The sequence below is a fragment of the Microtus oregoni genome, unplaced genomic scaffold (assembly GCF_018167655.1).
Source record: "Microtus oregoni isolate MIOR12 unplaced genomic scaffold, Mior012 000079F_ref0000094, whole genome shotgun sequence".
Taxonomy (NCBI): Eukaryota; Metazoa; Chordata; class Mammalia; order Rodentia; family Cricetidae; genus Microtus; species Microtus oregoni.
Window position 1 is genome coordinate 1,608,032 of NW_024544537.1, and position 15,037 is coordinate 1,623,068.

The window sequence follows — 15,037 nt, forward strand, 5'->3', positions numbered from 1 at the left end:
AGGTGCCATAGAACACTAATTTTCTCATCTGGGAAAATCATATAGTAACTGCTCTTAAATCAAAGATCCCATGTAATTAGCTCTTCGGATCAACATGTGAACCATGTTGTACAAGGTGGAATTCTTCCTTCCAGAAACAATTCATTCACACAGATACCTGAACTCAAAATACACCAAGCCAGAAATCTCTTCTGAGAACAAAGTTTCATTGATGAAACCAAATGGGCATTCTGCCAGCAGGTGCTGCCTTCCAACGGACAGAAACACATCAGTTAGAATGGACGGGAATGGCGAAGTTGGACTCCCTTGGAGCTCTAGGTCCTTACCTCTTGAGCTCGGGAAGGAGTTGTTGAGTTGCTCCATCACTTCCTCTAATCTTGTGCTTGTATCTTGGGGAGGACTCAGAAGATCTTCCTCACCTTAGTGAAAGAGAAACAAGGAATAGCCATCATACTCCTGCTGAATGCAAACACAGGCGAGGGCCAAGGAGCATTTTACAGACAACTGTAAGCTCATTTTGTTTGCTCATAACAACAACAACAACAACAACAAATCCTCAAGCAACTCCTCAAACTCGATAACTAGGAACTACTTCCTTAATGTGTGGAATTCTTAGAGAAGAAAACTATCCGTACTCATCCATTAACATAAAGTCATCAAAACATCTTTTCTTGAAGTCCATTGAGAAATGTGAAAACTTTAAAAAAAAAAACAAACAGTTACTATTACACATTTGTAATACGTTTCCTTAGCACAAAAGAAAAATAAGAATGTGGCAGATTGGAATTACTCCATAAAGGCAATAAGAGAGAAAGAGAAACTGGGGCTTCCGGTCTTTTACAATTAACAACAACAAAAACAAAATTAAGGAAACATTAAAGTCAAATGTAATAAAAGGAATAAACACTGTACATGAACTAATAAATACTATCATTAGTATTCTAAGGGCAGTAGACAGGGAATATTGAGGAGGTATGTTCTTCACTCTCTGTTACCTAGAACTGCATTATCATCTTTGAACAGGGAATTTGTTGTCAATAATATGTGGATCATTGTCTCTACTCAAACAATATTTTAAGTAATGGGCAATCTTCTTAGGTGCAAACCAAACTAATTTGAATTCTGACGGTTCTTTGAAAATTATTTTTCATGGTGATTAAACTCCCACTCATGAAAATACTTTGGAAGCACACCATTGAAAGCAAGGCCTTGTTCATGTAAGTCAAAAATAGCGAATGGGCTTAAGGAAAGCTCAGATTCACGTGTGACTTGGAAACGACTTGGGAGGTAGTGATGAAATGATTTACATATTCTTTTCATTGCCTTTGGTCTATGCCATGCTTGGATTTTCAGCTGAGAGTACAATCCTGCATTCATTCCTGGGTTTTCAACCTTGTTTTTAAAGTACAATCAGAAAGATCATTTGCTAAGAGAGAATCATATTGTAGGTGGACATGAGTTTGCATGCCATTCCCAGAATGAAGGGTTCATAAGCTGGAATGGATAGAAAAGCCTCTGATTTGGGGAGTCTCAGGCCAGAACAAAGCTCTTTGAAATCCTAAGCACAGAAAAGACACAGCAAAGAATGAAGGTCACAAGAGAGTAAACCAAGATACTAGATTCCCCATTCTTTCTCTCTTCTCTCTGCACACATGTGTGAACATATACACAGACATACATATGCATGTACATTTTTAAGTTTCTATTGTCAGAAAAGAAGAAAATGGCATTTAGTATTTCTAGCTCATTTATTACTGAATTTTAATATACTTACTATCTGATGAAGATGGGATGAATAAAATATTACCAGAAAAAAACCACAACCCTGACCAATTGCAGGGCCAGTTACATCTTTATGTTTCATTACTGATGCAAATTGTTGTTGAACTGGAAAAGGTGAGGCAGTTTTATTGGCAACAAGTCCATGTTCATGACAGGATGTCTTACAGATTAAATCAGAACGAGCGGAAACATTCAGCATGGATGTCAATATATCTGACAGTTTAATTACATCATACCTGAGTTCTAAGAACTTCATTGTACTGTATAAAGACCCAGGTACAGTTCAATGGTGTGATTGGCAGTAGTGTTCCTGAATATCTTCAAGGATCAAACTGTAATGTATAAGCTAATGGTGTCAACTAAGTTCATCTTTACAGAAAAACTATTACCTGTCTCAAAGAAGAGTTAAGTTCAAATGCAAAATTGGCTTGTTTTTAATAGTAAGCTTTTGTGACAGTGGTAATTGGATCCATTTAAACAGTTTTGGAGGTATTGGGGTTTGAATGCAGGGAGCGATGCATGCACTCAGGTATTGATCTAATAACTATTCTAATATGTTTAGAGCACAGAACACACCCTAAATTGTATATAAACAAGAATATTCTGCTATTGCAGGTTTTAAAAAATATTCTCCAGATTTCTCAGGATGGATTACCTCACCTCTTTGTAAGAACTGAAATCAGGTCCATCACATAAATACAGGGAAAGAAGTAAATAGACTAACTGAAGAATTTTTAGTACCTAATATCTATCAGATTATACTGAAAAAGTTGAGACAGTTAGATGAAGCCTGAATGGAACTCCACTGACTAGGAAGAGGAAGAACAAGAGGGGGAAGGAGCTAGAAGAAAAGAGTGATGTGAATATGATCAAAACACTTTATTTTTTCAGATGTATAAAAAATGTTACAATTTTAATCCCAGCACTCGGGAGGCAGAGGCAGGCAAATCTCTCTGAGTTTGGGGGCAGCCTGGTCTACAACAGCTAGTTCCAGGACAGGCTCCAAAGTTACAGAGAAACCCTGTCTCAAAAAACCAAAACCCAAACCAAAACAACAAACAAAAAATAAAAAAACCTCATCACTATACAATTAAAATATGCTTATTCATATTGTAAGAATAAAGTACTAGAATTGTGCTGTTAGACATTGGACCAGTTTTGTTTTGTAATGCCTTTACAAAAAAATTTAAGGGGCTGGAGAGATAGTTTAGCAGTTAAGAGTGCTTCATGTTCTTTCAGAACACCTGAATTCAGTTCAAGGCATCCATGTTAGTAGCTCACAACCATCTGTAGCTACACCTCCAGGGGATCCAAAGTCTGCTTTGAGAGGCACTCATAATTATGTAGGCATATAAAGGAGTGATGAACACTCTAAGAAAAGGGGGAGATGCATCTGACTCAGATTTGATTTTGTAGTGTTCCACATTGAATTCAGGGTCTTGTACATAGCAGATAAAAGCTCTACCAGTGATTTACAGCCTTGGCCCTAAAATTTATTTCTTGAGTAATAATTCTATATTGGTTATGTAAGAAATTATCTTTCATCTTAAAAGACATGTGTTCAAGTCTTTTGGATAAAAATGTCATTTTGTGTAACAGACACTAAATGGGTCAATGAAATAAAATAAACCAATAAACAATTTAAACATAATAAATATTCACATAAAATATGAATAAATGAACAGAGTATGTACAGATGTCATCTTAGATATATATAAGTGGATGTCAATATAAACAAAACATTAGTATAAGGATACATAAATAAATGGATAGACAGCAATGGAGGCAAACTTGCTAGAATAAAAAACAGAAAAACACTTATAAATCTCTAATATTAATAATAAAATCTGTTTTGAATGTTTGGGAATCATTTGACATTTTAAATAAACAAAGCAGAAAATACTTTTAGCAAAGTAAGTTTGAGAAAGTAAGGAGTTATTGGATATTGTTAGGAAGGCATACACATGAGTATACAGAGGTCAGAAATGTAAAAAAAACCCTACTTTTGTAAATTTATATTTCTTTGTTTCTTCCAGTAAAATGTAAATTCTATTAGCAAATTCCCCCCATAACAACTGTATAGAATACATACAATATAAAAAGACTCATCGGGGATTAGTATTTTGAGATCTGAAGAGGTACAATGCATCTGGAGATACTCTGTATCTGGGGTAGCTTGAATACAGTATCCCATCGAAATCAAACCCATCAATCCCTAATATCCAAATCCCTTAAATAAAGTACTTTCATAGACACTGCATGCATCCTCCTATATATTTTAAATCATCTCTACATTACTTATAACACCTAATATGACATAAACGCTGTGTAATTATTTGTTATATTATTATCACTCAATTCAGGGAATAATGACCCCAAAATATCTATGTTCCATTACAAATAAACAGCACCCTCCAATTATTTCTAAGTTTGGTTGCTTAAATCCATGTACAGAACTCGCACATGTGGAGGGCCAACTTAGTTGGATTCTTCAGACGGATTGGTTGGCATAGCTTCTCCCATATTTCACTTGAAGGAAAATCACTGGGGCTGTATATTTAAAGAATACTTTATCTAGACTATAACTTTAGCCAATATCATCCTTACCACATCTCAAACATTCACAGTACAATAACACATATCATAGTAATTTAAATACCTGTCACCATCATTTAAGAAATTCTCCTGGGCTTGAGAGATGACTCAGCTGTTAAGGGCTAGACTTAAAATCAAAAATATAAAAATTGCCCTCGTCCCCTTTATTAAAATTGGCTTACATGGCTCAATAAATACACACACACACACACACACACACACACACACACCTAAAAAAAACAACTTTGAATTTAGTCTTTTCTTTTGGAAAACAAATATTATAACATACCCTATCAATTCTATATAGGCAAGTTACCTCTTACCCTAATTCAGGTGCTCACATATAGCACTTCTATCCCTGGATTCAGCTCTGCCATAATACTCCCGATTTACAAATCATCCGAACCACAGCCTGCTACGGACTGAGTGCGTTAACAGGTATGCAGCGTCTTAGGTGTTGACAACCTAAATAATTAATGCTTCTAAGCATCCAGAGTTCTGAGGCTCCGTCCTAAAATATGTGACTGAATTTCTCATGCAGGACTTCAAGGGGATAAAAAAGGAAAACCCTGAAACAGAGATGCTAAAGCTCATTTGTTTCCAGAATTTAATGACTTCTCAAAGGTGTTCAGCATTTTTTTATGTCTATACTATCATTTACACTTCCAACAATCCATTAGCTGTATTCAGACCTCATATGCAAAAGGAAAATCGGACAGAGATTTCCCTACATCACTGAGGTGTAGTAAAGTCAGAAAAACATCAACTATATCTTCTGTTTGAGACCAAATGCGCCCTGGCTTTCCTATAAAGTTTGGCTTCTCTGGACCTGGATGTGCTCTCTGCCCTGCTCCAGATTCTTGACCATGACTGGATTTTCTTCAACTCTTCTCTTTCCTCAGGCATACTTACCTTCTCAGAGCCCTCGTCTACTTTCGTCACCGTCTGTGAATCTCTGTGATCACTCCCATGATCTCAGCACCCTGCTGATGAATTGCTCAACCCTTTACACATCCCAGCATGAGCTCTGTATACTCTAACCTTTTCAGTGATGTCCCTTAGAGGCTGCCTGGGAACCTACACCTTAAGTGCTTAAATGTAGGAAGCGCAGGAAACGATGTTCATTCCTAATCCCACACTATTTAACTCTCATGACCACTGTCTCGCCCTCTGACCGCAATTTATCTATTCGCATTCTCCCCATACCCACCTCAGTTTTGGGGACAATGTCTTACTGTAGTCCTGGCTAGCCTAGGCTATGTAGATCCAGCTGGCCTGGAACTTGCAGCAATCTCCCTGCCTCTGCTTCCCAGCCATTAGGATTCCAAGTGTGAGTCACCAGACCACCAGACCTAACTTGAATGTAATCTCCTGATCTTCTATGAGTCATTCAGACCTTCAGCCTTACCTCTCTGCCCTTACAGTCTGAGTTAGGCACTTTGCTTCTCTTTAGTCCAACCCACGGATTATCTCAAGCATGAATTCCTGAACAGGGCTTGGAGTATAAACAATCAAGAAGTCTTTATATATGAGTTAATATTGATGTGGGGACATTGGTGGTTTTAAGCCTTGGTGTCACTATGTTGCTCAGTTAGGTCTCAAATCGATCCTGCCATGTCAGGCTCCAGAGTGTCTGGTACAACAGGTATGTTATTACATCAAGATCTTCCAGGAAGTAGTGGGCATCCCAAGGAGAGGTTGGGACCCAGGGAAAAGAACAAAAGTCATGGGGTTGATTCATGTGTACTCGTTCATAAAAGAGGAGAAAAGAAGGGAATATATCAAATACTGGTGGCATCCATGGAAGATGATTGTCTAACAGCACAGGAAAAACAATGAGCATTGCCTGACAAGTGCCGTCATAGCCATTCGTGACACCGAACAAGAGCTCCTCATTCTACTCTTCTTTTTATCATATATCCATCAGCAACTATAGACTTCTTAGAAGCCTGTCCTGTGCAGGCATTCATGATGAAGAATTAAGGATATAAGACCACACTAACCACTTACCATTTTCTCTAGAAATTCATCTAACTCTTGTACCCTCATTCCTGCTTGGGAATTGTGAGGGTCAATTGTCACCTGGGCAGACTCTAGAACCATCTAGGAGACAATATGTAGGCATGTCTGTGAGGAGGATTTAGACTAGTTACCTGAGGTAGGTGGTCTCTTTCCATTGACTGGGTTTCTGGTCTGAATACAGAAAAGAGACCTGTGAGCTAATCACCAGCCATCATTTCTCTCTGCTTCCTAACTGTGGATGGAACATGAGCAGCTTTCCCGAGCTTCTGCAGTCACACACTTTGATAGACTCAAACTAAGCCCAAGGAAAGCCTTTCACCCTTCAGCTGTTTTTTTATCAGGGATAACTCTCAGCAATGGGGAAAGTAACTAATACAAAATGTTCTAAAATTTCCTTCCCTTTCCCTATTCTCATTCCTTTGCACGGATCAACTTCCCTTCTCTGCAAACGGTCGATCACTCATTGTGATCTAATCAGCAGTAATTAACTTTCGTTTCCATTGGGCTCATTTAGATTTCATACTTTTAAGGATATCTTTCCTGAAGCCATATCTACGTCTCAGTCCTTTACCGCCCTAGCTGCTCAAATGGAGGTTGTCCTACTTAGCTGTAACTGTCAACACGACACAGCTCAGGGCCACCTAGAAGAGGAGTCTCAGTTGAAAGATTGCTCCCACAGACTGGCTAGTAGGGATGTCTGCGGGGAAATTCTGACTGCTAATTGACGTTGAAGGGCCCAGCCTACTGTGGGCAGCACCATTCTTTGGCCAGAGGGTCCTGGGCTTTACAAGAAAGCTCGCTAAGTGTGGGTCTGGGCCTGTGTTTGCTTTCTGCTTCAAGTTCCTGTTTTGAGTTCTTGCCCTGACCTCTTCCTTCAATGAGGGGCTATAAACTATAAACTGAAATAAACTCTTTCCTCCCTTAGCTTGTTTTTGTTCCTGGGTTTTGTCATAGCAGCACGAAGGAAAACAGAGCAGAGGTCTTCCCTAAAGCATTGTATCCAGACACCTTTGTTATTGATTTCTCATCTCCTGTCCTTCAGCACTCAAATCTCCTGACAAGTATTTTAATTCAAGCCTTCTGCCATTTCTCAAATGTATTACCAAAACCAATCAAATGTTACACTACTGGGGGCTCAAAAGATGGCTCTGTGATTGTGGTTAAAGCAGAGGACCAGATTTCAGTTCTCAGCAACCATGTCAGTGGCTCACAGCTACCTGGAATATGGGCTCCAGCAGATTTAGGTTTTGAAGACACTCATACACACACACACACACACACACACACACACACACACACACACACCAATATACATCTTTTAGAAACAATACAATAAAGGGGTTGGAAGTACAACTCTGTAGTGAAGTACAATATGCCCAAGGACCTTTATTAGATCCATAGCAAGTGGGGAGAAGGGGGGCACGACACACCACGACGACAATGACGATGAGGGAAAGGGGGAAGCTCCGCTTTATGTTGACAACCAACTCTGTCTTCATTTCTTCCCCCTTACACATTGCAGCCAGTCTCAAGGCCCTAGAAATTCTGTTTACATGGAATAGTTTCATAGACGGCTCCTCCCATATCTCTCAATTGTGGACCCTTGGAAGGCAAATATCTTGGCCTAAACAAATACCCCCTAACTGGTGGACCCGTCTCAAAATATTTTCCTTTGGGTAGGTGCAGGTTTCAGGATATATCTTTTAAGAAATATCTTTTCAGATATTGTCAACTGTGAAATGATTTTCAAAAGCTCCCTGACATGAGATGAGCTAAACATCCCTTTCATGGGATTTCGTCTTTCCTCTGCAGACTGACGTCTCTCTATCTTTTGTTTGAAGTCTTAACTGTTTATTTAATTAATCACACTGCTTGCTGTTTCTTGCATTGGGCCAAGCCTCTTACCCTTATACCTTCATTTGTACGAGTCCTACTTGAGAAGAAGGGTCAAAGGATTACTTTACCGTTTATTAGTAAGCAAAATCCGTGCACAAATATCACAAGACAAATGGGTATCTGAACAAGCTACAGCCACCTAATCCACTGCTCACTCATTCAGGGTCTGAAAGAGCCTGCGCTTCTCTCAACCCCGCCGTCTCATTTGGTCACAGCTCTGGCTGTTCCAAAAGAAAACTCGGCCTCTTGAATCAAAACGCTGCTCACTACAGGCTAGCGGACTGGTGACAGAAGTTCTATAACATATATGTGTGGATGTTATGTGTATATAACACACACTTCAGGATATATTTGCTCTCTGATCCACCTTTTGGCATCCTTCAGAAATATTGAGCGGTCATCAAGCCTTGCTTTGTCAGGAACTACAGTGCCGCTCTGCTTTGTCCTGAGAGAGTGGGAAGTTGCCTTCTAAGCTATGTGTGATATTAATATTAGACAATTTACTTCCTGATTTGAACTGGTAGCAGAAATTATAATTTTCTCAGACACAGAGGGTAACTAATTCTGGAAATAGCTGCTACTTACCCACAGACTCTGAAGTTTGACTGCCAACCACTCGGAGCAGCATAGGCTGACTGCTATCAGACCTCTGCAGAGAGGTGGAAGGGGAGGACACTGTGGTGCCATTCACCTTAGCTTCAGCCTGGGGCTAAAGTATGCGACAGAAAAAAAAAGTAGTGTTTTTTCACAATAAACTCACTAAAACTAAAAGAACACTATAGACAAAAAATAGGAACGTTATAGACACTCAGGACTCACTCAGACATTATTACCATTCCTTCTTAGAAACCGCACAGAAGTTGGGAATGTGGGATATTTTATTGCTGATATAATTCATGGATATGCATATGCATTTATAAAATGCATTTATAAAAATGCAGAAAAAATAGAGATATGGTAGGACAAGAATATAAGCCAGCAAATTAAGAGGCTAAAACATTGAGAAGGCCATGTAAGAACAGAGAAAATATAAAACTCCCAAGAGTAATGGAGAGTTTATATTCTTGAGAGGTATAAGTAACACAATATAAAGAACATTATTTTAAAATTTGAAATGCTCAGAAAACATGGAGCTTGCCTGGCTCGGGTCTGTTTTAATGCTGTATCCTCCTATGTTCCCAGTGGAGGCATAAATCTTTAAATTCTATGTTAGGGTTAGGAGAAGAAAAAACCCCAAAGGTATACTACAAAATATAACTACTCTCAGATAAGAGAAATTCATTTTAAACAGTCAAAACTTCATTCACAGAGAACGAATGGAAATCTTCTGGCATTTCCCTATAAAATGCATTTCCAATTGGCAAAAACAAATGAACAGAAACAAAAACCGAAAACATATTGGGAGATTAAAATGATACCAAAAAAAAATTGACAAGTACTTTAAAGCTTCAGTACAAACACCTGAGTTGTGTGTTTTGGTTTTATTTAAAAGAGGAAAAGTGAGAGTTTGTAACTCGCCAATATTAGAGAGGTGGGGGCCTTACCTGTTCCAGGAGCTGCCTCAGTCTGTGTAACTGAGACTCCAGCTGCTTATTGTGGTCTTCCAGGATTTGCATCCTGGCTTCCAGGCGTCCTTTGTGTTGACGCAGTAGCTTGGCCTCAGCAATGAGCTCAGCATCCCTGGGACTCTGGGGAGAGGTGGGCATCATCTCTGGAGGAGACGGCAGTGGGGACAGGCCTTTACGTTCATGCTGCTGCTTCAGACGATCATACTCTGCTTGTAGATTCCTATATGTATCAGAAGTTAAGAAAGAAAAGGAAGAACTATTAATCACGTCACCAGAGTCCATATAACTGGCAGACAGATGAAACTGACCATCACCAAACAAGAACAAGCAAAAGACAGGCACTAATGAATGGTTTGTATGATGATGATCTTACCGATGCTAAAGGAACAAAACAGAATCGGAAGCTTTTGACTGGTGTGTGAGGAGAGATGTTTTTCAGTTTTCATGTCATGCTAATAGTCTCACGGGTGCTATGTTTAGAGAAGTAAGCAGCAGCAGATTTCATCATTTTCTAAGCATTTCTTTATAATGTGAGATTAAAATTTTATGCCTCGATTCAGACTTTAATTTAAAAAATAAAAGTGTCAACAAAAATTTACAAGAATAAATGCACGCGTGTGTGTGCGCGCGCGCACACATACACACACACACACACACACACACACACACAAAGAGTACACCATGTATTCATCATCCTGCTTTAATAAATTTAACACCTGCCATAATTTCTGTAAAACCTTTTCGGTTTTAGAGGATTTTTTTTATTTTTGCATGCATGCATGCATGTTATGCTGGTATAGAACCCTGGGTCCTGCACATTCCAATTTTTTTTTTAAGAAGTAAAATCCAGCAGCCAAACCTGAAATGACCCCAGTGCACCTTACCAAATCCATACCATACTCTCCTCAGCATCACCACTAAGGAAATAATGCCATACTGAATCCTATGTCCATACCATGCATGGAGTCATGTGTTACCTTGAAATTAAGATGCACTTATTGCCTGTTCTTTAGTTAGAAAAAAAGTAGTCATTTCATGTAATTCAATCTAGCATCACTACTTAGCATGTTCTTAAATCTTACATTTAAGAACTTTGTGCTGAAGAATATACATACCATTATGAGGTGCTTTTTGCCTTCCACATCATTATTTGCAGCTGCATCCATGTTGGTACATAATAATTTGTTATTTTATTGATATTAAGGTTTTATCTTGTTGCTTGAATATGTCCAAGTTTTCAGTTTTCCACTATTACAAACCACGATGCAATGAACTTCCTTATAGCAGTTTCTTTGGATATTGGTTTAAAGGAGTCTATAAAACACATCTTGATGTGGGATTTGCCGAAGTGCTCTCCTAAATGGTTTTATCTATTTACTCTTTCAGCAGTAGTGGATGGAGCATTCCTTTTGCCACAATCTTATAAACAACTTGATATTAGCAGACATTCACATTTTGGACCATCTGATGGCTACATTTTAACCTTCACATTTCTGATCACTGAAGAATTGAACTTCTGTCATAACTGGCAGTTGAAATTGAAATGTGAAATGTCTCCCATATGCATGTTTTTGAACACATTGTACCCAGCTGCTGGTGCTTTTTGGGAAAGCTGAAGAACCTTTAAAAGGGGTAAAACCTGGCTGTATGTATTAGGTCATCATGGGAAAGCCTTGAGACATTGTAGACAGGATCTGACTTCTGGGAAAATTGTTTTTCTCTATTAAAGTTATTGATATAGTGTAGATGCCTATTCTTTGTAAGGTAATATATATATATACATATATATATATGTATATGTATATAGTACACATTAGTTCATGCAATGATTTTTTTTTAGATTTACTTATTTTTCTTTATTGAGCCACCATGCAGGTGTTAATAGCTAATCCTCTGCAAAACCAAATGATCTTAACTACTGAGCTATTTTTTTAGCTTATCTTGCTATATTTTGGTGTACAGTTAATTTTGTGAACATTCTATAGTATAAAAATAAATTTCAACATATTTTTTCACAGTTTTTGTTTTTATGTTTGGTTTCAGATAATTTTTCTTAGAGTTACATTATAAAACTTAAAATTGTGGGTCAGGCCTTATTGTTGATGACAAGATTTACATTAAACGTGGTGAAATCAAACTGATGCCTAACTAGAGCCTTCACTCATACTAACTGGTGTTCAAGGTACCGAAGGATACTCTGCATGCTACCAAAGCAGAAAGGAAAGTAATAACCCAACTAGAAACTCTTTGATCTACAGTGGTGACCTGTCTGCACGATAACCTGATGTAATAGTGGCGGAAAAGTTGTAGAAGTAAACAACGACTATTTCATTTGATTTAAGGCTCACTCCAGAAGATTGACCCCATGCCCGATACTGCTCAAGTGGCCAAGAACCTAAAACTAAATAGACCATGAACCCATGAGAAAACCAAATACGATTGTGGTAAAGGAACATAGCAATAAAATGACCCAACGATATTTTGATTTATCAACAGAGCAGTGTTTTACCCAGCCATCATCAGAGAAGACTCCTTCTCCTGTACATGGAAACAAATATAGAGGCTCAAAACTCGATAATGTGCATCAAGTAAGAGACTTTGGGATACTCAGTCTTAAATGGGATCTATCAAATTTCCCCTCCCCAAGTGCTAAGGAAGCTTTGTGGAGGAGGATGTCGGAAGATTGAAAGAGGCAGTAGGAACAGGAGACACCGAGGAAAAAGTGCCTTCCATATACAATAGTATTGACACACATATGAACTCGCAGAGTCTGTGGCAGCATCCACAGGGCCTTCAGTGGTCTAAGCCAGATGGGATCCTAGTGTTGAGCAGGGAAGTGGACAAACACCCATCACTAACCCAGGAGCTATCTCCAACTGACAACAGGTCACAAAGGAAAAAATTAGTTTTTTTTTTTTCCAATGGAGTCTCACTGGGTACACAAACCACACTTAAAGGCAGGCCCAATGCCCAGAAGTAGATGGCTAATACAAAACAAATTCAGTGGTACTTTTGAAGGTTTTTTTTTTGTCTCAAAATGCTTTATGTGTTCATTTTTTTTAACCTCACAGATCTTTTACTTATATGTTATGGTTTCTGATTTTGTGTTTGTGTGGGATTTTTTGTGTGTTATGGTGTGGTCATGTCTGTGTCTGTATGTGTTTCTTCTGCTTTCCTTTTGGCTCATTTTTTTCCTGTTTGTTTGTTAGTTTTTCCCTATTCTGGTGTGTGTGTGTGTGTGTGTGTGTGTGTGTGTGTGTGTGTGTGTGTTTGCCTATTTGTTTACTAATGAGTGAAAGAAAGGGTGTGGATTTGGGTGGCTGGGGAGGATCTCAGAAGAGTTGGGGGAGAAGAAACTCTGATCAGAATTTAGTGTATAAAAAAAATCTATTTTCAATAAAAGTTAAAATGATATAAAAACCCCATGGTTCCAAGAGATGGCTTAACAGGTAAGGTTTGCAGTCAAACTTGATGACCTGAATTCAACCAGTAGGACTCAAATAGTGGAGGGAACGAATTTCTACAACTTGACTTCTGACATCTGGGTATGTGCTATTGCAACACATTCCGCCAAAAGACACACAAAATAAATAGCATGTTCTTTTTAGAAAATATTAATTTTGTACTTTTTAAATTTTGAAGCTTTAACTTTTCCAAAATCTACTTTTTTAAAAAATTTATTTTATTGAGCTCTACATTTTTCTCTCCTCCCCTCCCCTCCAACCCTCCCCCAAGGCCCCCATGCTCCGAATTTGTGTATAAAGTGAATATATGATCTCATTTTACTTTCCCCTCATTGATAAACATTCAGAGCAACTCCACTCACTGTGTTGGGTTTCTGTCATTGTCTGTGCAATATATCAAGTGTCCATCCACAGACAGTTGTGTTTCTGTGCTCTCTTCTCTATTCCATTGGTTAGCATAGCTTCAGATCAATTGCTCTTTGGTATGGCTTCCGAATTTCCACTCTATTCCTCCTCAAAATTATCTAGTTTATTCTAATCTCTTTGGTCTTCTGTGTGATTTTAGTATCAAATTGTCAGATTTCAGGAAAATCCATGATCATATTTTGGGTTTGAATTATATTGAATTTAGATATTAAACTGGGAAGAACTGTTCATATAATTGAGTTTTCACACAGGAATGGGATAGAGCTTCTCATTATTATTGTCTTATTCTATAATATTTTATATTTACAGTACTGTGTGTTTCACTTCTTTCCTCGTTGCTTTCAAATGCTTTTTGTTGTTGTTTGAGACAGAGCTTTGCCATGTAGCCCTGGCTGGACTGGAATTCTCTAAATAGACTAGGATGGCCTCAAATTCAGAGATTTTGCTTCTGTCCCCTAGTGCCTGGATTAAAGGTGTGGGCCACCATTAATGCTTACTTTTTACTTTTACTATGTTTTAATAAGCACATTTGAGATACATTTTCAATTCTGGGCATCAAAATTTTATATATGTGTATATTTCTTTACTTAATTCAGTTGCTTATTTTGTAATGTTCATGATTTTTAAATTCAACCAATAGTGATTTGGAGGTACAGATTTTATATTGCCAACCACTTTACTAATCATTTTAGTATAGTTTCTAATTCAGTTGTATTTTATTCAGAGAATAGCTGTATGATACTAGTCCAACTATAATCTAAGTATAGTTCATAATCACTTTTTTAAATGGGTACTTAAAATGCATGTATGAGGCCAGGTGTGGTGGTACATGCCTTTAATCCCAGCACTCAGTAGGCAGACACAGGCAGACCTCTGTGAGTTCAAGGCCAGTCTGGTCTAAAAAGTGAGTTCCAGGACAACCTGGGCTGTTACACAGAGAAACCTTGTCTCAAAAAGCAACATCAACAAAAAACATATATGTTGCTTTTCAAAAGACAGTATCTATACCTAGAGTGCATTAATTTTGTTTACATTGTAGGTAAGTTTACTAAATTTCTCATTCCATTCAGTTAGTCAATTTCTTAGAGCAATGTTGAAATACAAATGGTTTGTTTCCCCTTTTGAATCTATTACAACCTACTTATGTGGGGATTATGCAGTTATATGCATAAAGACTTAGATTGCTATTGATTTTTTCCCTCTATAACTAATCCACAATATTACAGCATACAAATATTCCAATGCTTTAGGATTTACTGAAAATACAATTACAAACGAGGAACT

At 38.0% G+C, this 15,037-nt stretch overlaps 1 protein-coding gene across 6 annotated transcripts in view; it reads right to left on the reverse strand.

Annotated features, from left to right (window-relative positions):
* Dmd (dystrophin) overlaps positions 1 to 15,037 on the reverse strand; it is a 1,759,261-nt gene that overhangs the window by 15,525 nt on the left and 1,728,699 nt on the right. For all 6 annotated transcript variants that reach the window (XM_041642825.1, XM_041642826.1, XM_041642828.1 and 3 more), the window contains 3 exons: positions 9,840 to 10,083; positions 8,881 to 9,004; positions 327 to 419 (listed from right to left, as the gene is read on the reverse strand). In XM_041642825.1, the coding sequence (XP_041498759.1) occupies positions 327 to 419; positions 8,881 to 9,004; positions 9,840 to 10,083 (461 nt within the window). The remainder of the gene's footprint in view (positions 1 to 326; positions 420 to 8,880; positions 9,005 to 9,839; positions 10,084 to 15,037) is intronic.